This window comes from Tripterygium wilfordii, chromosome 19 (genome assembly GCF_013401445.1).
Source record: "Tripterygium wilfordii isolate XIE 37 chromosome 19, ASM1340144v1, whole genome shotgun sequence".
Lineage (NCBI taxonomy): Eukaryota > Viridiplantae > Streptophyta > Magnoliopsida > Celastrales > Celastraceae > Tripterygium > Tripterygium wilfordii.
The window spans coordinates 10958394-10986160 of record NC_052250.1 but is presented as its reverse complement, the minus strand read 5'-3'; the positions used below and the strand labels follow the sequence as shown (position 1 = coordinate 10986160).

General features: G+C 36.0%; 2 protein-coding genes across 5 annotated transcripts; one reads left to right on the top strand and one right to left on the bottom strand.

Annotated features, from left to right (window-relative positions):
* Positions 1-11114: 11114 nt before the first annotated feature.
* On the top strand, positions 11115-14594 carry LOC119985205. 4 transcript variants are annotated; one of them, XR_005465066.1, is made up of 3 exons: positions 11115-11201; positions 12224-13429; positions 14402-14594. XR_005465066.1 is itself a non-coding variant. In XM_038829422.1 (2 exons), exons 1-2 carry the CDS (start codon positions 11173-11175, stop codon positions 13230-13232), a joined length of 1038 nt encoding a protein of 345 aa, XP_038685350.1. In that variant the 5' UTR covers positions 11115-11172; the 3' UTR covers positions 13233-14322. The 4 variants fall into 4 exon arrangements, 2 of the variants coding, with proteins under 2 accessions (XP_038685350.1, XP_038685351.1); XR_005465065.1 differs by having other exon boundaries at positions 12224-14021; XM_038829422.1 differs by lacking the exon at positions 14402-14594 and having other exon boundaries at positions 12224-14322.
* A 2798-nt stretch (positions 14595-17392) lies between these two features.
* LOC119986071 lies at positions 17393-18203 on the bottom strand. The gene has a single exon (XM_038830616.1). The coding sequence runs from the start codon at positions 18122-18124 to the stop codon at positions 17522-17524; it is 603 nt and encodes a 200-aa protein (XP_038686544.1). The 5' UTR covers positions 18125-18203; the 3' UTR covers positions 17393-17521.
* Between the last annotated feature and the right edge of the window lie 9564 nt (positions 18204-27767).

The following is a 27767-nucleotide window of genomic DNA, read 5'->3' as shown; positions in this document are numbered from 1 at the left end:
TTGAATAGGGTGAGAAATCGATTGTCAACAATTAAATTGAGAATTGAGAATTAATGAATTAATGGAATTCAATTGGATAAGAGGTGGTAAAGTTAGGAACCCTAGTGTTTACTTTTCTTGAAAACTAGATTTCTTGTTTGTTGCTTTGTTAAGTACTTGATTTGTCATTAACTTAGTAGCCTTTAATTACTTGCTTAACATTAGATAAAATAAAATCAACAATTCGCATTGCCATTTTAGTGTGTTAATTACTTAGATTGTCATTGAATTGGAATTGCCAAAATATCTTCGTGGGAATGATACTCTATTCACTCTTTATTACTTGTGCGACTTGTCCGCTTGCGAATAATTCATATCAATAAGCAAATGAAAATTATAGGTATATAATTTTCGAAAGATGGCGAATGGTTTGGCATATGTAATGTATGGTTTTCATTTGCTTTTGTGGGTGCAAGCCAAACTTATTAGTTATGTATGGTAAAAAAGAGCATGAGACTTACTCCTTGCTTCCCATATAAACGTTTGCTGTCACTTCAGAAGTGCAGAAGTAGCCTTAGTACTGATTGTAGCCACACTTCATTAGTTATGTATGGATGGTCATGCTTTCAGTCATCACAACATTGTTACATTTTTCTTTTTTGATCTTCCATTGCATATACTTGCTTTCTGGCCTTCCTCTCCTTGAAGAATTGAAATTGTGTGGATGTGGATGGAGTAGTATAAGCATGAAGCAAGGCAACTATCTTCTAGTTCAACTCTAAGGAGCTTTGGTTGACTAGCAGACTCCGCAACCCCATGGACTAGTTGGGACCTTGGCCGAGGCCTTAGACTGAATAAGGATCCATCTCACAAATTACGATAATGAAAACATGTGTGAGAGTTGAATTCGTGGTCTCTCATTTGGATTAAGAATTGGTGCGGTCAAGTTCACAATTTCAGCTAACCCTTTGTTGAGCTTTGGTTCATGCTCAAAGGAGATATTGTTGAAACTTGTACGCTATTTGTTGTACTTTTGAACGCATTTAGAAAACATAATTAAGTTACATTCCTTAGTTCTCCTATTAATCAAAACATATTGATGTACCTGTTGTCCTCGCTATTTTCTGGGTTTTTGAAAAGTTAGCAGGGTTTCTTCTTGTGTTTGGTCCTTGATTCTTAGTTTTGCAACCACCAAAATACAATAGTGTTGCCTATTGAGATCTAATCTTCATTAAATCGGTCGGTGGTGGATTCGCAGGCTTGATATGGGTAAATTATTCCTAGATTAAGAAACTATACAATTCTATGACCAAATCTGCTTTGCTCAAATTATATTTTTATGTTTGTTTGTTTAATATGGTGTACTCTAGTTTTTTTTATTGTTTAGTCTACTCGGATACATCCCAGTGTCGTTTGTAATATGATGTTTTGCCGGTGTAGTTGAGTCTTTATTTAACTTTGAAGTTCTAAGATAATCCATCATTATGGTGACTCAAGTGTCTATGGGTGTCAAATTCTCTTGAATAAGAATAAGTTATTGGGTAAATGAATAACATAGTAGCTCAATTGGCGAGCGAGATCGTATGTAATTAAAGTTAAACAACAATGCTAGTTAGCCCAAGATATAGGAGCCCAAAAGAGCTCAAATCTAGGTGGCATGGTGAGATGACTAGGCCAATGAGATTGAAAATTTTAAAAAGAGTTAATTATACATTTCGTCATCGAAAGATGAGCGTCGTTCAATTTTAGGACCGAAAGAATTTTTGTTACAAAGTCATCACTCATTGATTCAAACTGACATTTAAGGGATTCGATCAGAATTACTACAGTAACGGGCAGGGTCAACGCTTAGATGGCAAATAGTCAACACTTGTAAAATTGGATATGCTTATATGGCAATTTGACATGGGACTTAGAAATTCGACCTAGGTTTTCTGAAAAAATAATAATAAAAACCTTCACTTTCTCTTGCTTGTCCTCTCTATCTCCTTATCTGCAACAGAGCAGCCTGAGTCGGAAATCGGAGGCATGGTCGACGTCGGAATCTTCGTCACCACTGGCAATGCCAGTCGGAACTGCAGGTCTCCAATGCTTATCGATGAATCAATCGATTTACTTGTCTCCAACACAACACCTTATTACATCTCGAGCTACCCCACGAGTGTTTGCCCTAATTTGCAAGATTGTTTCTTATTGTAGTCAATCTTATCGATTAACCGATCTAGTGAGTTACCCGAGTATCACTACTTAATTACCCATTTATTGAAGCTCTGCTTGGTCCCTTTGATGGCGGGTATTGAACCCAATCTGTTACCAACAAATTTTGCAAGGATTGGTATTGAACCCAATCTGTTTGCAAGAATTAAATGTTGTGTTGCAGGTTTGTTAGTGGATGAATAGTAAATTTTGGATTACTTGGCAATGACAACGGTAAGAGAGAGGAGAGGTAAGAGAGAGGAAGTAGAGTTTTAGAGAGAGATGAGACAGAGGGAGACCAGACAATACACACCAGTTAATAGGTAGAAGAAGAAGAGTGCGGCGGTGGTACTGTTTGAGCTACAGTAAGAGAGAAATTTAGGGGAGAGAGAGATATTCAGTTGAAGAGGCAATGAAGATGACAATTGGGGAGGAGTATATTGGGAATTTCAGATACTTATGTGGCAATATGTAAATATTTTTTTTTTATTTTTTTCCACGTAAACATATATTAACCAATGACCTTTTAATTTAATGCCATGTCAATGGACTCCTGACCGAACTTAATGCCACATCAGTGAAACTCTACTCGAGTACCTTTAAAGTCTCATTTTAGAACTTTGGATGATGACATTGTAACAAAAAATCTTTGGGTGCTAAAAGTGAACAATCGTTATCTTTCGATGATGAAAAGTATAATTAACCCTTTTAAAAATTTCAAACAAATACACACACTCTCATATCTCCCCTACACTCTCACGTTCTCTCTCTTCCTTTTCTTTTTTTCTCTCTTTTCTCCCTCATTGCCTGAACCGAAAGTCTATCGTTCGACCACCGATCTGAGACGTCGACCCATCAAACTGAAGCACCGGAGTGTTATGACTCACCCTCAGCCTTCATTTGTCATCAACAGTCGCCTATTGCATCGAAATCTGAGTTTGAAGTCGCGGTCAAACGAAACTTTTGGAGCCCGATCTGACCTCCATATGCCACCTCTTCACGAATCACCACCACCGTTGGACTCGTCTTGTTGAGCTCTACATGTTGTTCCATTAGTTTTTTTTTAAGACATCTGGTTATTCAATCGATATAATTTAATGTATTTACTCATTTCACTGATTTGAATGTCATCCCAATGATTTTATTGTAAGAAATGTAGTTATTGAATAAAAACTTTATATCAATGGATTTGGGCTATTCCATTGATTTTATTAGTGGATTTGGACTATTCCATTAATTTTTATCAATCAGTCTACCTGAGATTAAAAACAGTTATAAACCAGTGGAACAACTAAATTCATTATTTTGAACCGGTGGATTTGCCTATTCCACTGATTTAAAACAAGGGATTTGTCTATTCCATTGATTTAAAACAATGGCTTTAGTTATTCCACTGATTTAAAATAATGTTTTTAGTTATTCCACTAATTTAAAACGAGAGATTTAGCTATTACACTGATTTAAAACAATGACTTTAGCTATTCCACTGATTTAAAACAATGTTTTTAGTTATTCCACTAATTTAAAACGAGAGATTTAGCTATTACACTGATTTAAAACAATGACTTTAGATATTCCACTGATTTAAAATAATGAATTTATCTATTCTATTAATTTTAACAATGGATTTAGCTATTCTATGACAGAGGCTCCTGAATCAATCAAGAAGAGGATGTCATGAATTAAAACATGGGAGAAGAGTGAAAAAAGGCAAAGCTGAGAACAATAATCTCACTGTCATTTACACCTCTAAAGATGAAGATTATATCATAAGAAAAAAGATGTTTTCATTATTTTTGGGCTCATTGTCATTTTTTTTGTTAGTTTGGCATAGATAAATGTATAGAATAATATTTGTACTGTCACCGTAATAGAGTTCTCCCATTTGTTTTATTGTGTTTTCACATTGACTAGACATTTCAAGCCTTGACTGTTGAATTCATATTTAGCTATTTCACTAATTTTAAACATTGAAATTAGATATTCTATTAATTCAAAACAACGATTTAACCATTCCACTTATTTTTAACAATGAATTTGACAATTCCACTGTTAAACATGTAGGCGAAGTCGTAGGAAAATAACATAATTGGATTTGAATTTTTATTCTTCTCACAAACTAACAGCTATTATCCATTTTTTTCTTGCCATGATGGAAAATAAACAACGCTATTTGAGGTTAAGTTTGATAATCAGAGGTAAAGGATTACAATATATTTTCACAAAGTACACCAACAATTGAATTAGTTAAATTCTACTGATTTAATCAATGAAACAACTAAGTTCCATTAATGTAATGGATGGAAAAACTAAATTTCATTGATTTAATCAATGGAATTAGCGATTCCCAAGTTAAGAAATCATGGAACAAAGAACAAAACATAAGTGCATACAAGGGTTTGCATTCAAGGATCAAAATCAGTGTAATGACATTAAAATCAATGGAATAACGATCTATTTGATATAAAAACAGTGGAATAACAATCTGCTTGATAATTAAAAATAGTGGAATAATCATAAAAAAATGGAATAACAATCTGTATGAGATTAAAAATAGCTGAATGACATTAAAATTAATAAATTCCAAAATAAAATCCACTTCACATTGATAACATGAAGACAAAACAAAAAATATATAAGTCAATGGCTCCAAAAATGGGTTACAACCGGGTCACAAATGGGTTTCACTTTCTGACGACTATTCAAGCCATCCAAGGGCTGAAACATGTAGAGTTCGACAAGACAAGTTCAACGGTGGTGGTGGTTAGCGGAGGGGTTGCCTATGGTGGCCGAATCAGGCTCCAAAAGTTTCATTGACCACGACTTTAAGGCTAAATTATGCTGAAATCGGCGGTTGTTGGCAGCAAATGACAACTAGGGATGAGCCATGGTGCTCCTATGCTTTAGATTGGTAGGTCGGCCGCCCTCATCGGTTGCTGGATGGTGGACCTTGTTTCCGGCAATGGGGGAGAAAGAGAGAAAAAAGAGAGAGGAGGAGAGAGAATGTGAGTGTGAGGGTGAGAGGAAAGAAAATATGTATTTGTGAGAGGCTTTCAAATTTCAAATTTTAGAAACTTTCAACCTTGAATCATGACATGTCATGTGACATGGCAATGCCACTAGGAGCCACATAGATTTGGGATCTTTGGGCCACCAAAAGTTTGGGCTCTTTGCCATTTTCCAAAGTTAAAAAATGGAATATGTCCATGCCAAGTGGGATGAAAAAACTCTGGAGATATGCTGCCACCTGAAGAGAACAGGACCATTGTATTGCTTTGCAAGTTGATAGTGCAATGAGTTAGATTAATTTTTGAGATGGGGGTGTGGAGCGTGAGTTGCGAAGTCTAACATGATGGACCACAAACTGGAATTGAGACCAGCATCTAGTCTTGAGAAGTTGATGTTGTGGAACTGCCTGGTGAATTTCATTGAGTAGAGCATGTGCGAACTTCATTAGTAAGATGAGCCGGTGCTGAGAGGAGTTGTTTCAGATCCTGGATGCGATAAGAGATACGGAGAATTTGGTGGGAAGTGATTTTGTCTGCCATATTTCTCTTGGATTGTGTTGTGACTCATAATGGTGGGCTGGTAAATCAAGTCTTTCAATACTTCATTCTTCATAGAACCTATCCTGCCAAGTGATGAGATTGTTCATAGTCCTCCTTTTGTCTGACATATTGCTGATATCAAAAGTAGATACAGAAAAGAAAAACACACACATCCATTGATAACCCACACACAGTGTATACGCACTCTCACACACACATAGCCTGAGCAGGCAGGTCTCACTATAACCAAATGACAACCTCTTGATTTCACAAAACCCCTTCCCTTGCCAGCACATCCACCACTTCATTTTGTTCTCTTGGAATATGCGCAATCTCAATATAGCGAAATTGTAATTTGGCTAAATAGATTGCATTGGCAATATGGGTAAGTTTCCATGGCGTCTGGCATTCAACAATTGACCACTTGAAAGCATTTTCTGAGTCTGTTTCTATAGATATTTCCTACCCCACGAGAATAGAAGCAATTGACAATTCCATTGCTTTCTTAATTGCTCTCAATTCGGCCTCGTTTGATTCACAAATACTAGCAAAACCTGAGAAGATACAGATAAAAGAACCTTCAACATCGAGTAGGACACCACTAATCCCAACTCTTCCAAGCTTCCCTATAGATGAACCATCAACATTCCACTTGAGATTGCCCCTTAATGGGGGGGACCATGCCAATTGCCTGATAAGCCTTGGTGAAACGTAGTTGGTCCAATTTTTGATGGGGTAGAGGAGATGACAAGTTGGTTGGCAGTGTAGGGGAAAAGGCACCACTAGGGAGATCCATAGCTGGAGCGTAACAAAAATTAAGGAGAATACATAATCCCAATCGACAAGCTTCATTCTGAATATTACATTATTCCTCTGCTTCCAAATAGATCATACAGTGATACAAAATAGCATATGCCAACCCTTTTTCTATAGCTCACTTTTTACAACCAAGCTTCTCCATTGTTCAAAAAGACCACATATATCATCAGTTTGACACCCTGAGAGTCCCCACCAACCCATGAGTTTGTACCAAAGGGAAGATGGGCCTTAGCAATGCCAGAAAATATGATTAATAGACTCTGTGGCACTAGAGCAAAAGGGGCATAAGTTATGAGCAACAGATATGATTCCTCTATGAAGCAAAAATTCTCTAGTGGGCAATTTTTATGCAGAAGAACCCAAGTGAAGATCTCCACCCTGGGAGGAACTAGTCCTTTCCATATGAGTTTGTAAAATCTTGATATGAAACCATGTTGAGGGACTTGCAACGCTTTACTCTCTAGGAGGTTATGATATAGAGAGCCAACCGAGAATTCCCCTTTTGGGGTGAGTTTCCAAATTAGTCTATCTTCTCTGGAAGGGCAGAGAGTAACCTTTGCTATAAACCTTTTAAGATCGTCCACTAGATCTTCCTCCCATGTGAATAGCCTTCTTCTCCACTTGAAATTCCACTCCCAACTGAAATTAATTCAGGAACCCATGTTACGGATGCAATTTGATTGTTGGATTGATAAATTGAATAGCCTCCAAAAAGAATCACAAATTTACAATATCATTCATCCATCTATCCAGCCAAAATCTTGTTTTAGCCCCACTACCCACTAAGTAACCAATGCCCTCAATAAACAACCTACTAAGTTGTCAGCCTGGGTTAGCAACTAATGCATGAATCTCTTTCCACATAGGAGATGCGGTGGAGAGGGAGGGAATTTGGGGTGCCTTTAGTAGGTCATTACCTCTATCATACTTTCCAGATATCACAGACCTTCAAAGGGCTTTTTCTTCTCTTAAAAACCTCCACGCCCATTTAAATAATAAAGCTTGGTTTTTTCGATTGATATCCCCGATTCCCAGCCCTCCATTAACTTTTAGGCTTGATCACTTGTTCCCAGTTAATATAATGCATCTTCCTTTTGTCGACGGCATCACCCCACAAAAAGTCTTCACTGTATGCGCTCTAGTTTCTTAGCAATGGAGACATGCATTCTAAAGAGGGACATGCAATAGATAGGGAGATTTGATAGTGCTGCCTTGATTAGAGTAAGTCTCCCCCTAATGGGTAGTTGTCTTCCTTTCCAAATAGCAAGTTTGCTTTTAAACTTCTCCATAATAGGTCTCCAAGTTTTATGTTTCTTGAAATTAGCCCCCAAAGGTATGCCAAGGTACTTTACTGGTAAGGATTCTATTTTACACTGATATTTTAGTGTCATCTCTTCAACCCATACTTTGGAAGACCCCAAACCTACTATTAAACTCTTGTAAAAATTCACCTTCAGACCAGACAAAATTAGAAAGCATCTTAGGATCCTTTTTACTACCTGTATATGTTCTCTTCTTTAGCAATGCAGAATAAAGAGTGTGTCATCTGCATATTGGATATGAGATATAGATAAATTATTCCTCTTCACTTCAATACCTTTAAACAGGCCACAATTCTCTGCCTTCTTCAACAACTGATGAAGTCTTTCAACGGCTATGTTGAACAGTAAGGGAGATAAGGGATCCCCTTGTCTAATTCCTTTCTCAATATTAAATTCTACAGTTCAAGCTCCATTTATTAGGTGATGCGTGCCGAGCGCAATAAAAATTAATTACCTAACTGGTAAAAGTGATGAATAAGGGTCGATCCTCAGGGACCAAGTGATTAATTCACAATTCTTAACGTGCTATTGAAATAGGGGGAGGTTTGATTTTAAATCAACTAAATTAGAATGTAAACACAAGCAATAATTATAGGAATTAACAAACTTCAGATCAAAGGATATTGAGCAACCAATTCATGGATTTATCATAGACCTCTAAATATACAATCTTTATCGAACACGTAGCTAAATCTATCCGCAAGGCAAATAAACTCTTACCTTCCCTTTGTTATTAACGTGAGCTCAACACTCAAATTAATTCTTGTCATCAACTGAAGTAGTATTAAGCAATCCCCTTCCTATCAATAACAACATTGAGTTTTTGGAAGAAACTAAGACTGAACAATAGTTTAACAAGCGAAAGCTATTTAATTCATCCTGTAATTCCCTTGTGCTAACGATGAAAACTTGGATCATAATCACGCTGCCCAATCGCTACTTTTAATCGAGCAACAAAATAATTACGTATCATGTACTCAATATAACATTTAATCACACGAAATATCAATCAATATGCATCTCAATCAATTATTTCATGTAAATAATAATGAAGTAGTATTAAGCAATCCCCTTCCTATCAATAACAACATTGAGTTTTTGGAAGAAACTAAGACTGAACAATAGTTTAACAAGCGAAAGCTATTTAATTCATCCTGTAATTCCCTTGTGCTAACGATGAAAACTTGGATCATAATCACGCTGCCCAATCGCTACTTTTAATCGAGCAACAAAATAATTACGTATCATGTACTCAATATAACATTTAATCACACGAAATATCAATCAATATGCATCTCAATCAATTATTTCATGTAAATAATAATGAACTACAGATGTTCGAATCTAGAATGATCTTAAATATAACAAACCAAGTCTCAAAATCTCATGAATTCGAGTCAAATCCCTTGTACCAAAGAAATAAACTAGCCGCTCATAGTGTGGAGAGAAACCTACATTCTATGGATTGCATATGACTCTCTCTCTGTCTCTTTGTCTCTGTGTGTCTCTGTTTAACTCTGCCATCCCCTTATATAAAATTAGTTACCTCCCATGTCTCCTAAGAAGCCCTAATTTAAGAATCCTAAAATCACTCTGTTTTTGAATTGTTTAGGAAACAAAAATCTGTCCACGATCTTGCAACTGGATTCTGGATGATTGGGAGCATATTCAGACGATAACTTCTTCATCAAAGTCGTAGCTTTGAACGTGTAAATATTTATGGGCCTTTGAATTAATCGATTTAGACCTCATATGCTCAAGTTCTGGGCTTCTAAAGATCCGGTCCGCAGCATAAAATCCTGCTTCTCATAAGACTTCCAGCCCTGACTTTGGGGTAATGTTCAGAGTCTCAACGTACTTTGATGAATTTGAACTAGCACTTCCCGAACAGCTTGAAATGTCCTCTAAAAATCCATCGAAGACTGCAATTTATTCCGTTAGCTCCTTCAGCCGAACGTCCTGCAAAATATCCAAGAAGGTCTTAAGTACCAAAATTCTATAATTTCCAATTTAAAGCACAATTTCTTAGTATCATCCCATTGAAGTTATCTTCATAAAATATCATCACAATTCTACCTCATCAAAAAACTGATTAAAGTGACCGAATATCAGCGATATAAACATGCACAAATATGCTCACATCATTAGGACAGATATATTTTTTTGCAGTGGGTGTACATTCTCGCACCTAGACCCTCCATTTAGCACCGAAACCCATTGAGGCCATGACTGCATCCAAATATCTCCAGTTGGCAGAGTCAAAAGGCCTTTTCAAAGTCAAGCTTGGTTAGTAAACTGTGCTCTTTTCTCTTCTAAGATAAATGAACGAGTTCGTTTGCTATAAGAATACTATCCAGAATTTGCCCACCTTTCATGAATGCTAATTGTGTTTGACTGATGACTGAGGGGAGAGCTTATTTCAATCTGTTTGCCAACACTTTTGAAATGATCTTGTATAAACTGTTGACAAGACTTATTGGCCTAAAATCTGATAGCTTGCTGGACCCTTTTACCTTGGGGATCAGTGTGATGAAACTAGAGTCATCTCCTACAGGCATTTAACAAGAACTGAAGAATTGCTGTACCCATATCGCAGACATTTGATTCGATAATATCCCAGGCCTTTTTAATAAAGTTAAGATTGAAACCATCTGGACCTGGTGCTTTAGCACCATTACAACTCCATACCACATTCTTTGATTTCTTCGTTGGCGACTGAGCTTTCTAGGAGAGAAACTGATTCAGGTGAAATGGCTTTAAAATGCATGCCTTCCTATCTTAAGGTGTCAGAAAATTCTTCTTTGAACTGATTGGAAAAATGGATTACCGCCTCAACTTTGATCATAGCAGGATTTCTGATGAATTCGCTGAATAAATTCGCCCCCCATCTTCCCATGGGATTCAAACAAGGAGGTCTGGGGTCAATGGCGGAGATATGAATTTTTGTTAGTGGGGGCAATAGTAGTATCAAAATACGTTGAGGGTCCGAAAGACAAAAGAATATAAATTAAATGGGGGCAAAAGTCAAAAGACTTTAATTTTATGGGGACAATCATGAAAAATAAACATATGAATTTTCTTTAAGAAAAATATTTGAGTGGGTCGGGTGGGCTACCCGTGAGCTAACCCTCGATTCACCTGGGTCGGGCTGCGGGAATGGGTCTAACCAGGTCGGGTGGAAAATGGAATCCCGAATACGGGCATCTGGTGGAGAAGGTCAAAAACAATAAGAGAGTACCAGCTACTTCTCATTCCTTAAACCTCGCCCCTTTGTCTGTGTCTCTCTCTATGAGGCGCTAGAAATCTCTATGCATCGGAGCCCTAACAATCTTGCTCGGTTAGTCACCGCTGCTCTTTTCTTCTCACAATCGGTAACTTTTATATTGATTCATTGTAGCTATCTTTCTATCAATCTCTAGTTGTTTCGTTGGAAATAAAGTAATTTTGTGGTAGGAGGTGATTGTCACATTAAAACCCAGTTTTGAATTTTGTTTCTTTGTCTTGTTTTCTTCGGTTCACTTGGTGTATGTATAGGTCTGAGGCTGCTGAAAGAGGGAGGAAGATTAATACATTTATGTTTTTTGAATAAAATAATAATAGGGTTCAGTTAAATCTATGAGTTCTTCAATGGAAAAATTGATTGAGTGAATTGGTAATTTTTGTGGAAGAGATTTCATTTCGGTAGAAACTATAGCTTCTTCTTTTTTGATAAATGGTTGAAACTATAGCTTGTATGGTCCTTTGTTAAGGATGTTCTCGCAGCTATTATTTGGGTAACTTTGTGATATTTTGAGGAAGAAGATACTTGATGCTGGTTCTTTGTTTATCAAGCTGTGTTGCATTTGAATATTCCAAAATGGTCGGAAAAATTATCTGTGCATTCCTGTAGTTCATCACTGTTAAAAATTTATCAATAGTTGTTTTCTTGTTGATTGATTTATCAACTTTTTAAATTTTGAACGGCAGTCTTCATCCATATATTAGCTTAAATCCATAGGTGGATATGATTTATTAGAATAATCAAACAATCAATTTCCCCATAAGCTTGCACTTTTGGCATATTGAAGCGTTAGTCTAACGTTTTCTCTCAAGTTCAAAGTTTGACACCCTCATTTTGGACATGGTCTTATAAATAAGGGGGAGTTCAGCCCAAACATGAGGAAAATGTGAGTACTAATAATTAAATGACTTAAGTCTCAACTTTGATAGGCTCTTATGCTTCTACAGCTTCCTCTTACTTTTTTCTTTGAAGATATGTAATTATCGATTCTACATTTTGGCTTTGGTTCAATATTACAGTTGATAGATTTTTTTTCCTTGATCTCATTGCTTATGCTGACATGACTATTTCTTCAACAGAGAACGACTTAAACCTTGCTTCCTACATATGTTTTTGCTGCCATTTCAGAAGTCCAGAAGTAACCATAATATAGCTATGCTTGACAATGATTGCAGCCACATAGGGTCATATTCCAGCCATACTTTTGTTGAACCAACTACTGAAAGGCTCACCTGGGATAGTCATGCTTTCAGTCATCCTTTAAGAAAAGATTCAGACAATTTTGGGAATTCTCAAAAATTTATACCAGGCGAAAGTTATTCTATTCTTCAATCTCCTAGTTTTCAGCACTGGTTCAAAAATTGGCAAGAGAAAAGAAAGCACAAACTTACGGCAAGCACTTTTGGTGGGGCTATTGGTTTTTGGCCTCGCAGGAGGGTTCAGCTCTGGCTGGAGAAGCTTGGGGCGATCGAGCCATTTTCTGGTAATTTGGCCACACATTGGAACAACATCAAAGAAGACGAAGCACTTGAAAGGTACAAACTTATAACAGGAAACACAGTTTTATTTCCTGAATTTCAGGTCTATCATGATAGCATCCCGGAACATGATTGGCTAGCAGCTTCACCAGATGGGGTAGTTGACCAGTTTGTGCATGATTTGCCTTCCCGAGGAGTGCTAGAGATCAAGTGCCCATTTTTTCGTGGAGATATGAGGCAAGCTTCACCTTGGAAGCGGATTCCTGTTTATTATATTCCACAAGCTCAGGGTTTGATGGAAATACTGGACAGGGATTGGATGGATTTGTACGTTTGGACCCTTAATGGCAGTAGTCTTTTCAGGTTATATCGAGATGCAGATTACTGGGATGTCCTGAGATTGGCACTTTCTGATTTCTGGTGGAAGCATGTGCAGCCAGCAAGGGAAATCTGCAGCAGATCTATGATCACAGATCCCCTTAACCAGTTAAGTTATCTCAGGCCAGAACCTAAGCATGAGCTATTTCGCTATATCATCTATGAAAGTCAACAGATTGTTGATGACTCAAAGTTACTAATGCGTGAAATCCATGGAACGCTACAAAACTGATGCTTCTTTGTGCATAGAACTGGGCCTTTTTATATGGTTGAAGGGAAATGAAAATTGTTTTGCAAATAGCAAGTTCTTGGAAAAGTGGGATTAATTTTACTGCCACAATTCACAATTCAAGGTTGGAGATTTAGGATGGCATTACTGTTTCTGGTGTCTGGCTGGAATTAAAGATACAGATCATTCACTCTGAGAAGGTATCACAATACTTTCTCGTGAATTCCTTGTTCCATGCCTTCATATTCTTGATCCTATAGCTTCGACTGCTATGTATCATTGTCTTGAATATTGTGGACTATGGTCTCCAGGCGCTCTAGAATATATTTCTCATGGGAAAAAATATTCATTGCAGCAGGCTATCTTCAGAATGCTAGGATACTGGGCTTTGATCCCTCCCTTTTCATCTGTGGGGAAGTTTTACAAGATGATAGTTTCCTCTCCATGGTTGGGTTAAGTTAATTTCTTGTAGAAGATCAAAAGGGGACTCAAAAAAAGTGGTTTCTGGGGAGTTGAAAAGAATTTATAAGTCATGTTGCTGAACGAGTTTAGTCTAGGATCAAGATTCATCGTGCTTCAGTTTCTGGGATGTGGAAAATCATTGGGCTTAAAGACTGACTTGGGATGAATGCTTTAAGCCATGTCCATCATGACCCCCAAGAGCTTTCATAATCCTGATCAAGTTCTGGCACGCCAGTTGATCTGGTGACTTTTCTTCGGCGCTAGCCTAACCTAACTGTTGGATAACAGTTTTTGTCATCCTTATGAATCTTGGGCTGACCCTTTTTACTGGTAAAGTTGTCACATTAAACTTTCTTGCCCCATTTGCATTTTCTTTTCCCCTTCATTTGCAAGTTCAAGGAAAAGAACCTACAAAAAGAAAGAAAGAAGGAAGGAAGAATGAGAATGTAAGGATTGCTGAATAAAATCCTTGTATGTCCTACAAGAGGTTAAAGCCATTTTCCTACATTGACATGTAATGATATATCATAAAATTAATCTCTTGACAAGGAACAGGTCGGGATAGAGATTGAGGCATCCCTTGGCTACTGTCAGAAAATCCTGAGGCATTGAGAAATCATTTTCATATTCTTATGATTTGTTTTTGGCTGGTTCATGTAGAAATTGATTATTTCTTATGTTGATGACTAACTTCTGTTCAACTGTGTCAGCATCCAGCCTGAACAAGTTCCCTAAGGAATTCTGAGAAAAGTTCTCGGAGGAGTTTCTGCTTTGAGATTTTCCATATCTGTTTGAGCCAGCTCACTTGGGCATTTCCAGCCATGAAAATGGTTTCTGAAAGGAATTAAAATTCAGTGGGGTATTAGACCTTTTGGCGACACAATCTCTCACACTTGGAGGGTTTGGTATCCGTTGTTTTCTTAATTTGTTATTTGTCCTTTTTTACCGGGAAGAGGTTGGTGTTATATTTTCTTATATCCTGAGACTAGATTGTTGGTTGCCTCAATCGTGATTGATGTTGTGTCCAAATGTATTTAGTTAAGAGTATTATCATCAGGAGATGAATAGGTAAAATAACCTAATAGCGCGAAGGCAAACAATATCGACCCGAAGGAGCTCTTCGTGCTATTAGGTTGGACATACTGAACCTGAGGGCTTCCCATACAAAGGATCATCAACTTTGGTCGTTATGGTCTTTCACTTGAAATTCCTACAATTTGGTTGGGATCTGTCTTTGTGGTGGGTAATCAAATTCGTCCAAGAAAGATTGTTGGTACGAAATGAATACTAACCAATTAATCGTTCATTGATAATTACTAACCAATTAATACTGACCAAATTCGTCCCGTGGATTTTGACATGTTCATTGGTAATTACTAACCAATTAATACTAATTAGAAACTTTATTATATATATAGTTTGATTTATTGTTATTAATTATATGTTCATGGTTGGTTTTGTTGTGTACGTTTAGGATGACATGCTACCGTGGAAAGAAAATTTCATGTAGTGACAATGGCTCCAACAATGGTAAGTGAGACTGCGGAACCACCCTTAACCTAGTGTGGGCGGCCGCCCACGCTTAATTTTTTTTTTTAATAGTAGTAGTACTGAGGAAAAAATAAAAATTTTAACTTAACTAAGTCGTCCCCTAACTTTAACTAGGTGCCCAATAATGACATTTAAGAATCGGTGGAGAGTTACATTTTTTATATATATGTGAAATAACAATACATTTATAGTAGTTTATGGGAAACAATTCCTTAATATATTGAGAAAGAAGTGTTTGATTGGATTCCCAATGAGATTATTTGTAAACATTTTATTGAATTTATGGATGTAGTTTTTATTTTTATAAAAAAAAATTCGGAGGCGCTGCCCCGGACCACCGCATTAAGTTTTGTCCTCCCTAATCTTCAATGTTGGTTCCGCCTCTAAGTGAGATGAGACTCTAATGCTCCATTTGGATGAGCAGTAAGACTTCGTATGATATGAAATTATCCTTTAATGAACTTATCGAGTGTTTGGATGAATTTTAAAATACTCAGGATAGTATAACTTTATACAAAAGTGGTTCTTATACGATGTCGGTCATATAATATTAAAACACCTTCAACTCGTTTTTATTTTATACGGAACGCTTAGTATAAGAAATAACATGTCAAATGACAAAAAAAACCTTCACTCTCACTTTAATTAGGTAATCAGATATATTACCACAAATTTTATACCATACAAGTCTAATATCATATTATTTTCAAACACCGGATATGATTAAATTATACATCAACTTATATAATGATTAAATTATAATTGTATAGGAAAATTATACTATCCTATACGGAGTTCCAAACGGAGCCTCATATGAAAGAATTTGAGAAATTCATGCCTTGAATTAAACCTGAAGGCAAAAGGTGTAAAGAGCAAAAATGGCAAACTCGTGTTCATTACATGGGATTAGTGTTTCATATACATACTAACTTTTTTTCTTTCTCATTTCGTTTGTAAAAGACAACATGGTTACATGTTTATGTGGTCTACCTTCATGTTATTAGGTTGGATATATTGAACCTGAGGGCTTCCCATACAATGGTTCCATCACACATACCTTCATGTTTTGGGTCGGTATTGTTTATTGAGCTCAAGTTCTTCACACATGCCTCCTTGTAATTAATTGGTGCCCACATGACGCAGTGCAAAAGTAAAAATCGATTGATTCATTCACACCAAGCCAAGGTAACTTCAAATCCACTAATAAAGTTTGGAATCCATCAAGAAAATTGAGGGAAACATTAAAATTATATTAATTCATCATTTATCTCTTTTGCTGAAGGTGGTTGCAACTCTATAAATACTAAAACTGTAAAATCCTAATAGATACGAAATTATCAAAAAAATACTAATAATAAAATTAAAAAATATTAATTTGACTAAAATTCCTATTCTAATAAAAAAAAGGATCAACTCTTCTAGTTACTAAATTTAATTAAGAAACTTGTTCTATATCAGTCTACTCCACTCGAAAAATAATTTGCCCTCGAGTTACGATTTGGATGAAAAAAAAATTATCTTCACCATGACACCCACAACGAATTGATCCTTTGAAGTCTTCACGCTCATTGGTTGAATTTATACTCTTTCCATTACAAAGAAACAAGTATGTTGAATAATGCAGTTCGTTCAACATTCTCATGAACTCAATGAATTCCTTGAAATTTGGACGGTCCAAACTCTTAGTTTCTAAGAGAAATGCTTTGACAATCTTCAATATTGAGAAATTAATATTGAAATTAACGACTTTATTCTCAATAAAATCAACAAGTTCGACCTCACATAATGTAGGAATGATAATCTCTTCCTGTTTTTAATTCATGATGATTATCATTCCTAGTTCATAATTATTTCACAAGCAGAACATAATAATATTCTGCAATCACACTGAGATACCACTTTGGAAGAGTTAAAATTGTAATCTTGTGTCAGGACCTATGGGACAGTCTCATATAAACAATATCTATGGAGTTTAGGCCTCACAAAAGGTAACGGAGGCGTGCGTGCAAATGTTTCCTTCCTCGGGTCCCGACGGAGATTGATGACAATGTGCTTGGCCTCTTGTTTTTAAATTCATAACTAAAATTCATGATAAAAGAGTTCGCAATTCTTTCATAAGCAGAACAAAATATTCTATGACACAGACTAGAAACAGAGAAGAAGAACAATCACAAAGTCTGGTAATTATTTTACAAGCAGAACAAAATATTCTGCAAATGAACATCAAATGTAGTAATTGAACCTATTTCAAATCCCCAAATTACCCTTCCAAAAAGGTCCTAATTACACAAAACAACCCTCATCAATCCAAGAACAAGACATGAAACAGAGAAGAAGAAGAGAGTCACAAAGTCTCTACTAGACCATTTCTCCACAACCTTCGCTTCTACTCTCAGACTCTTCGCCCTCCGAAGCGCATCGACCTCCTTCAGCAAATCAAATTCTAATCCTTTCTTCTTCAACTCCTCCACACACTTCCCCAACAGCTTCGCGTCCTCCTTCTCCCTCTCCAACAACTTCTCCAAGTGCGATTCGGTCTCTGACTTGTACCGAACAGCCCATATCATTCCCAAAGAACAGAGCACCAGAATCAATGATGGAATCCATGATCTGCTGCAAGAAATCGGGTCCCTGGAGGAGGAACTGAAGAGGAGGAGCAGAGTGAGGGAGTGGAATAAGAAGAAAAAGATGTAAAGTTGCGTGACTTCATTGCGGACCGAGTCAATTTGGGTTTCCTTGAGAGAGATTCTATTGAGGATTAGCTCTTCCTCTTTGAGCCATTGCTTGAGAAGGAGCTTGTGAGTGGGTGTTTCTGCGATTTGGTGAAGTGGGTGTTGGGGCCTTGGCTCCATGATTGATGGGTTTGTGCTATGATCTTCCATGAATATGTAATAATACTGAAAATTAATGGAATTGAGGGCAGAGAGATAGGGAGAGAGAAACGGTGGGATTTTGATTTCATGTGATTTGAATTATGGGTTTAAACGGTCGGGAGTATACGTGTAGTTTTTTTTGAATGATTGCAACGGTCGGATTGATTACGGAGTTATATGGTGCAATGACGAGTCTACCCTTCTGGTTCTTGGTTTTCCGCCACCTACAACAGCAATATGAGTTGTCTCAGTATAAATAATTATTTTACATACTTTATTAATTAATTATTATTATTGTTTCTGCTTCGCGTTTATTATCTACTTTTCAATTCAAACTTTACTACAAAAATCATGAAGTTTCAGTTTCAGGTATGATGAATTGCACAAAATAATGAATAATTGATAGTTTTCATAATCATTAAAACTCTTTGGAGACAAAAAGCTTTGAAAATTAATTTTGCTTATCAGAAATTTGGTACGTGTCTTTACCTTCGTGTGTAAATCTTCGGGTGTTAAAAACACATTACCACTTGACGACATGGTAAGTTGGGCAAAGTTCAACGCATGATCACAAGGGAACTGCTCTTAGTGACAATCGAATTTAAGACCTATCGAGTTCATATGTTTTGACCTTAGAGAAATTTATAAACTAGGCTATTACTCGAGTGGTTGAAGTATTATTTATAGTAATTTCATTTGTGGGTTGGACAATCAAACAACCAACGTTATAATTTTAATTATTCTTAATTGATGAAATAAAGTACCTAATAAGAAAAGGTTGGAATTTTAATATATTTGATTTGGATATCTCTCATATTATTTTTAAAAAATATTTAATACTTTTTCTTTCTTAAAATATGAATACTCCACGAGAGTTTTAGGATAAGAGTTTGTTATCATATTTAAACCGATGAATTATGTTTAGTTTTCCATTGAGGATGTATTTCATTATTTTTAAATATCTTAATATTAACTTTCAATTATTTTTTAATGGATATTACACAAAATTGATAAAAGTTGCAAATATAAACAATTGTAATTGTAATATGAATTGTATATAAAAACCATGATTATAATCGTCCGAGTCTTTATCCACAACAATTTTGAGATCTGTTACATGAGACAAAGCGAAAATCAATGATGATCCACTACTTGAATCTTTTTTCCGTATTAATTTCTATAGAAGATCATAAACTCAACAACTCTTAGTAAATTCTTATCGTTTCATACCACTTCAAGCCATGTATCTTAGGTATTTTTCTTCGCTTCTTACTCTCCGTTTATCGGAATCATATTGGTCAAACTACCGGTACTTTGGTGGTTAAAGTTTAGGTTTTCCCACTTGAGTGTCAAGTTCAATTTTGATTAATTTTACTTTTAACATAATACTTTTTAATCCATACAACAAATATTCCACAAAGAAAAATTGAAAGAGTTTTACAATTACGACTCTTATAAATAGAGTATTAAGTTCTCGTAAAAGTCATTATTAAGAAAATCACTTGAGACTTCGTTCGAAGACTTTGGATATTAGTTAAATTGATATTGAAAATCATCAATATATATATATATAATGGAGGATCCAAAATGCTTCTCATTAGTGTCACGTGGATGTCTCTAAAAAAACCTACACAAAAAACAAAAGAAAAAATTAAATATATTAAATAACTTTAAGACCCACAAGCACATACAATTAATAATATACAAATAATTTTAAAATGATATTTAATAATACAACAAATAGTTATATCAATTATCACTTATTAATTGCATATAAAAACAAAAAGATAAAAGCTTAAATGAAACATATTCACAATATAAATTTAAAATAACACACAAAAACATATAATATCACAATAATGTTCTAAAACATACTACAAAAACTTCATGGGAAAAATGAACAATTTCAACAAAATTCCTAACGATATGTCCCTACAAATCATGGAATTAGTTGTCAAACAACAACAAATGATGATGGAAAAGATTCAGTTTAGGATGCATTCTTAGGAGATTTCATAGAGGATGATCCCAATGATCCCGTATAAGATAATCCCTTAGTGGATGATCATACAAATGAAGAATTTAATTAAATGTGAGATACATAGTACAACAAATTATATATTATATATGCTTATTGACATAGTATGAAAAATTGTGGCTTGCTGACATAAAAAGCAATAATAAATGAGATGTAAAAATTAGGAGATAAAGAAGGTGCGCTATATTTTCTATAGAATTTATAATTTATGAGATGTTTTTAGTTATTTTACAACTTTGTTAAAAAAACCAACGCAAAAAATAATTGTTAAACTCTGAGCATATTTTTTCTTTATGCATCAAATTTTTCGCTCATTCTTAGAAAATTATTTATTAACATATTGAGAAAAATGTATTGTAGTTATTTGTTTATCTCATAATTATTTTCATTTTCTATAATTCAAGCTTTGTTATTCATTATGGTAATAAAGTATCGAAAAATTATCAAAAATATTTATTTTTTAAATTAATTATGTGTCGCGCGAAGCGCGAGCATGCAACTAGTTTATAAGTATTGATCGGCACGATACAAACCCGATCTTTATGAGTAATCCTACTGGTGAACCGGTGGATTGTTGGTTCAATCCAGTTTTTAAAACACATGTAAAAATATTTTTTTATCCCTTGAGTTTTATCATAAAGATTAATAATCCCCTACTAATTTTTGAGAAAATCAATGACCACAGTTGATCGTAGAGGTGATCGGCCATGATTTCACGAAACTTTTATAAATGAGTCCTTGGTGTCAAGCATAGCCGAGCCGAGCATATATGGCAACTAGAGAGAGGACAATGCTACAATAACAGTTGGGTAAGGGTAAAACATTTTAGTTGGCGAATCATTAAATTCGCTACTATGCAACTTCCCAATTGAGAAGGGATTGAGGGTAGGTCCAGTGTTGAAAAATACAAGATCCTATTGGTGGTTGTCGCAACCGGGGTCACGACGCGGACCGGCGTGGGAGGATGAAAAATGTTTAGAGTCGCCACCAATTGATTTAAGGTGCAATTGGACACCGAAAAGACCTGCGAACCAGAGAAAAGGGTACGGGGATCGATTGAGTGTGGGGAAGGTGTTAGGCACCCCACAACTCCCGTTTGAAAACGGTTACCCGGATTAATCTAATGGCTATCTTATGGAAACTTGCTCTTTACAAGGTGTAATTGTTAAAGTTTGAATTATTACTTTCAACACACTTATCAACTTATGATAGTGTTTGAAAAAGAAAGCTTGGAATATTACTATCAATTTATGATAGTTTTTATTTTGAAAATAGGTTTAAAATAACACTATCCACTTATGATAGTTTTGGGAAAAGATTTGTAAGAATACTATCAACTTATGATAGCATTAAAAAAAATTGTAATATTACTATCAACTTATGATAGTTTTTTTATTTGGAGACACACTACCAACTTTTGATAGATTTAATTTTAAAACACCAACTTATGGCGTTAACGATAAAATGTCCTACCAACTTTTGGTAGGTTTAATTTTGAACACCAACTTATGGTGTTAATGATAAAATGTCCTACCAACTTTTGGTAGGTTTAATTTTAGATACCGACTTATGGTTTATTTAATAAAATGCCCTACCAACTTTTAGTAGGTTTAATTTTAAATACCAACTTATGGCATAAATGATAAAATGACCTACCAACTTTTGGTAGGTTTAATTTTAAATACCAACTTATGGCATAAATGATAAAATGACATACCAACTTTTGGTAGGTTTAATTTTAAATACCAACTTATGGTATAAATGATTATTTGGAAAAGTGTCATCTATCAATTTAACCTATTATTGCCAACTTATGGCAAATTCATAAATGAAATCAAATAAGGTTCATAATTCAAATAAAGGAAATCAACTTATGATTTCTTTAATTGAAATGACCTATATTCAATTTTAAGCCTATATATTCATAATCCACACTTGTACAAATAATCCAAATAATAAATGTCGAAATTATACAAATCGACATGAATAAGATAAATTACACAATATGGGGGGCCAAATATACACAAATTGTAATAAACCAAACAAAATCTTGAAATTGCTCAAGCCTCCATCAACTCGTCCAAATAATATCCAAGCCCGAGCCTCGTCCAACAAAACAAACATAAAGAGAGGGAAAAATAGAATACTCAAATGTAAATCAAGATTTAAATCGAATCAAGACCACATTATGAGATTCACACGTATCCAAACCAAGAAAATCAAATCCAAATATGGTCTCTCCCGCTTTTTCCAACAAGAAATAGAAGAAAAAAAAAATGCAAAGAGAAAGGGCTCAACATATTAGTATCGAAAACACTCCCAAGCATCACATATGTCCAAGGTGAATGCAAGAAACACCATGTCTATTCTTAGTCAACATCCGAGGATGCTAAAAATGAATCAAACATTGAAATCAAGTGTAAATAGAGCAATACTTGAGTGAAAGATATGAGGGGTATGAAGTTTCTACCAAAAAATCCAAAGAATCGGTTTTCCCCTTCTCTCCTTCTCTTCTTCTCTTCTTCCTCTCCCCTCTCTTCCTCTCTTCCTCTCTTCTTTTTTTGTTTTTCTTCACCAAAAGCCAAAGCCTCTCCTTTTTTCTTCCTCTCTCTCACTCCTCCTCTCTTCCTCTTTTTTTTTTTTTGTTTTTGTTTTCTCTCCCTTCCTCTCTTCTTATTCTTTTTCTTTCTCTTTTCCTTCCCCTTTTCACTTCCCTTTTTTTTTTACCCTACTTTCGGCCACTTTATCTTTTCCTTCTTTTTTTCACTTCCTTTTTTTTTACCCTACTTTCGGCCACTTTATCTTTTCCTTCTTTTTTCACTTCCTTTTTTTTTACCCTACTTTCAGCCACTTTATCTTTTCCTTCTTTTTTATATTTTTTTTATATTTTTTTTATATATTTTTTATATGATATATATATATTTTTAATATATTTGTTTTTATTATTATTATTTTTGTATTTTGTATTTTTTTGGCCGGACGAAAACCGGGTACTACAGCTGCCCCCCTTTGTATGTCTTTTATGAAATAAAAGGCAAACAAAGGCGTAGTCAACCGCGTTTCGTACGGGCCTGAAATGCGCGGGATCATTGTGGCCATTCCCGGCTTGGCCAAAAAGTTTGTGCAAGAAAATAAAGGGGCACGGGATCACAAGGCCATTCCCGGCTTGGCCAATGTTGGTGCAAGAAAATAAGGGGCACGGGATCACAAGGCCATTCCCGGCTTGGCCAATGTTCGTGCAAGAAAATAAAGGGGCACGGGATCACTGTGGCCATTCCCGGCTTGGCCAATGTTCGTGCAAGAAAATAAAGGGCACGAGATCACAAGGCCATTCCCGGCTTGGCCAACTGTTTGTGCAGAAAAATAAAGGGGCACGGGATCACAAGGCCATTCCCGGCTTGGCCAACTGTTTGTGCAAGAAAATAAAGGGGCACGGGATCACAAGGCCATTCCCGGCTTGGCCAACTGTTTGTGCAAGAAAATAAAGGGCACGGGATCACAAGGCCATTCCCGGCTTGGCCAAATATTTTTTTTTAATCTTTGATTTTTTTATTTTTTTTTTTGGTGAAAAGGTGCTCCGGATCACTGTAGCCATTCCCGGCTTTGCTGAAAATTTTTAATTTTTGATTTTTTTTTATTATTGTGAAAAAAGTGCTCGGGATCATTGTAGCCATTCCCGGCTTGGCTGAAATTTTTTTATTTATGCAGTGATGATGCATGCACTGACCTATTTTGCTCAATTATGAATGTCTCATGAATGAATGGATGCATGTTTTCTCATGGTTTTGCCATCCTCCAACAAGCGCACAATTACGAATTGCTAAACCAAATTTGTTTCTCTGTCAGGGTTGACTTTCTGACTCACTGAGCTTTCAATGTATCTTCTCTAATCTGATTAGTGAAGGCCTTTTTCCGTTCTGGACCCCAGCTCTTGAGTTATCTCTTTTCCTTTTCCAATGTGCATTCCCATAATCAATTCATTTTCCCTGAAATTTGCATGTTCGTACGCATCTGAATTCAAAGCTACCCATTTATCTGAATTTCCTTATTCAAATCTTTTCTTTTTTTTTTGGCACGGCTTAGGAATGTGAGCTTCTCTTTCCTGCTAACACCTGCTTCAGCTTCAGGCTTTTCACTCAGATCCTTTCCAGCTTAGGATGCCAAAATCCATCAACTTCCTATCAAAAGTATTGTCCTGATGCACTCATTATATTTCCTGTCAAAACTTTGTCAGTGATAAATTCAAAAGTACAGCCATGCTTGTCAATTATTGAAAGCAAATGATAATAATTTTTTTTTGGAGTATGAAATGAGAATTGAATTGGGATGTGGGAAAGGAGACAACAAGCAACAAAATTGAAGAAATGAATTTCCTCACAATTTGATTTTTGGAGTATCAAATGAGATTTGAATTGGGATATGTAAAAGGAGACTACAAGCAACAAAATTGAAGAAATGAATTTCCTCACAATTTTTATTGAAAAGGATGGGTGGTAATAAAATATTTTAGAATGAAATATGTACAAGAAAGTAGAGAAATCAAAGGCAGAAAGGACAAACCGAGCTTCTTCAAGATGAAATATGTGATAATTCAAAGATTGTACCAAAATTGCCCCAATTTTGGTGTGCACCCAATTAACAATAATCAAATCTGCTTGTATAAGGCTATCTCTGAACCTTCCATTTCTGCCAACAAACTTCTTCTTCTATGTAACAGACTAACACCTTAGCAAGGTAAAATATCTGATGGTATCAAAAGCACCCCAAAATCTGCCCCAGTTTTGGGTACATGTCCAATTAACTGATCTCCAACCCTTCAATTACGAAATTAATTTTGCACTCCCACCTATGTCAATGTGAGACAAGTTAACAGCCAACTCAGGCACCACTCATCAATTCAACAAACTCGTAATCCAACCATCCTTCTTCAAACAATCTGAAATTTGAACTTGCAGCCCAAATTGAAACGCCTGTGAGGTTTTTTTCACTTTAGCAGATTTTTTTTTTTTTTTTTTTTTGCCCCTATTTTTGCCTAGAGCGCCCTTGCGGGTTTTCACTCTAACGGGTTTTTTTTTTTTCTTCCTACCAATAAAACTTAACAACTTCCTTGAAATTGTCCCGAATGTGCATTTTGAGGGGTTCAACTTCAACTAGTGTCTTCTCAACCTTTTGAACAAACTTTTCCAAGTTAATCATGTGATCTTCATCCTCACTTGGCTTGGCAATTATGTTATCCCCATGCACTTCAATCTCTTTATGCATCATATCATGAAACAGAATGACCTTGGTTTGCTGATAAGTATCTCCCGCATTTTTAGACCAAATGGCATGACTTCATAGCAAAAGGTACCACATAAAGTAATGACAGTAATTTCCTCTTTATCTTCTAGTGCCATCGTGATCTGATTACAATCATCCTTTTTCAGTACCGGTGCAATATTTCTATATCATTCGGGGTATTTTACTACAGCAAGACATCCGACATCAAATTGCTTCTTTATTTCATCTCTAATCTTCCAAGTTTGCACCAATTCAAATTTCCAACCCCAAATTAACAACCTCATCCATTTAAATTATCTTTTCTTTTTGATTAAACTTGTTTCAACATTTCTGACTATATCTCAGATTCATCCTCAATGTTCAAGTCAAACTCGAAATTGTTAATGGGTGCCCCAAAATCTGGTTCATTCGGTTCATCTTTCCATTATCATCAATTTCAATCCTGTCAAAATGGAATTTGCAAGATTTGGAATTTGCAAGTGATGGACAAATAAAGGCAAATAAATGTGGGATGATGAATGTAACAAAGGCATCAAAAACACGGGAATTGGGCAAATAAATGTGGGAATGATGAGTGTAACAGAGCATCAAAAACATGAGAACTGGAAGCATTGAACATGCAAAAGCTGTACTAGAGAAATTTATCAAAGTAAAGTAAAGACATGCTCATTATTAAAACCCAATCAATGGCCGTGAACCGGACCACAGATGGTAGTGCAGATGGATTTTAGTCTTGAAGGCTGCTGACAGAATCTGGCAATTCCAAATTGGTCCAGTTACTGAGTTTAAAACATAACTCCCCAAAATTTCTAGTGTTTGGACTTCCGTACCATATCCATGACTGCGGCCAACATGTGCTCCAGCCTTTGCTGTCCCTCTTCTAGTGTTTGTAGCCCCATCTCTAGTCGGGCTATCGCTGCATGCATGCGATCTGATTGTGGAGATGCTGTAATTGCTGATGAGGAATCACCAGGTGGTGATGCTGAGTGACCTTCTTAGGTCTGCTTCTTTCCAGCAGAAGTTGTTTTCAAATGACTGATGCTCTGACGCCATGTCCTTCTTTCCATCATGGTGACCTGATATCCCAAAGATGCTTGAGGCCGAGGAGGTCGAATGCTTTTGAACAAAAGCAACCTTGTGATAAGCCGTGGGAAAAATAACTTCCCCGCCTTTGTTGGCTGCTTCTCGACAAAATCCTTGGCTTTGAAGATCGTGGCCAGATAGATCTTCCCAATATCAAACCACTGCCCTTTATACATAGTAATAATCATACTGTTGGACAGGAATTTTATTCTAGGGTATAAAGAACATTGTCTATTCCATCTGCAACAGATCCAAGTTGTACTGTGATCTCAGTGATTGCTTCGTGCAATTTATCTGGGTCATGAGTACTTGCTTGTCTGCCCCATGACATATATCGAACACCTTGTATGGCATGCTTTGAAACCATAAGTTGCCTTTTGTAGTCTTGAACTTTGTCGGTTGCTTTTTTAAGTCTCATTTTGGTTTCCCTCAAAGCTTCTTGTAGAGATTCGATGGTTTTCTGGGGATTGTCCTCGTATACGTCTTCCCTTATAGGGGAGAGGTTGAATCTGGGATCATTTTCACCTTCCTCTTCTTTAGAAGTAGAACCTTCATCAGTTCTAGACCTTTTTGCAAGTGGAGAGTTAGGAGTATCCATCCTTGAAGATTTCTTGAGGAAGATGAACAAAGTGTTGGACCAAGACTTAGCGTCTAGGTCAACATTGTGTTTTTGATGATTGTGTATGATTGTGAAGATGGAGACGGAGATGAAGATGGCTCAGAGAGAAAACACGCTTTTGCCAGAAATGATTGAGATGGAGATGAAGACGAAGATGGCTCTGCATATGCGAAGACTTCGCAGTGCCTGTCACATCAGTATTTACTTTACTGTCACCTTCCACTGTTATTTTCCCGCTTGAGGACGAATTTTTTTTTCTTCCTGCTTCTCTTTTCAACCAGATAATAATAAAAAACAAAACTGTCACACTCAACTGTTCATTTCCCCGCTTGAGGACGACTCTTTTCTCTTTTTTTTTCCTTTTTTTTTTCAACTAGATAAAAATAAAATAGAATAATAATAAAAAAAAACTTTCACACTCCCCGAGAAATTATGAATATTTGCACAGTGAGGCAGGGTGCATAACAGACGATCAGGATTTAATCCAAGCAGGACCTTTTAAGCTGTCTGATAAGAGATTCCAACGGTGGTGGAGAACATGGCTCTGATGGTGATGGTGGTAATAAACATAGATCACAAGTCTTCGGAAGCTTTCTCTTGTTGTTGATGCATCTCTCTTGGTTTCCGTCTCT

Coding starts and splice junctions, on each gene's coding strand:
- LOC119986071 (XM_038830616.1), bottom strand. CDS start 18,124: ATGGAAGATCATAGCACAAACCCATCAATCATGGAGCCAAGGCCCCAA.
- LOC119985205 (XM_038829422.1), top strand. CDS start 11,173: ATGCATCGGAGCCCTAACAATCTTGCTCG. Junction 11,202..12,223: donor AGCCCTAACAATCTTGCTCG/GTTAGTCACCGC, acceptor TTTCTTCAACAG/AGAACGACTTAAACCTTGCT.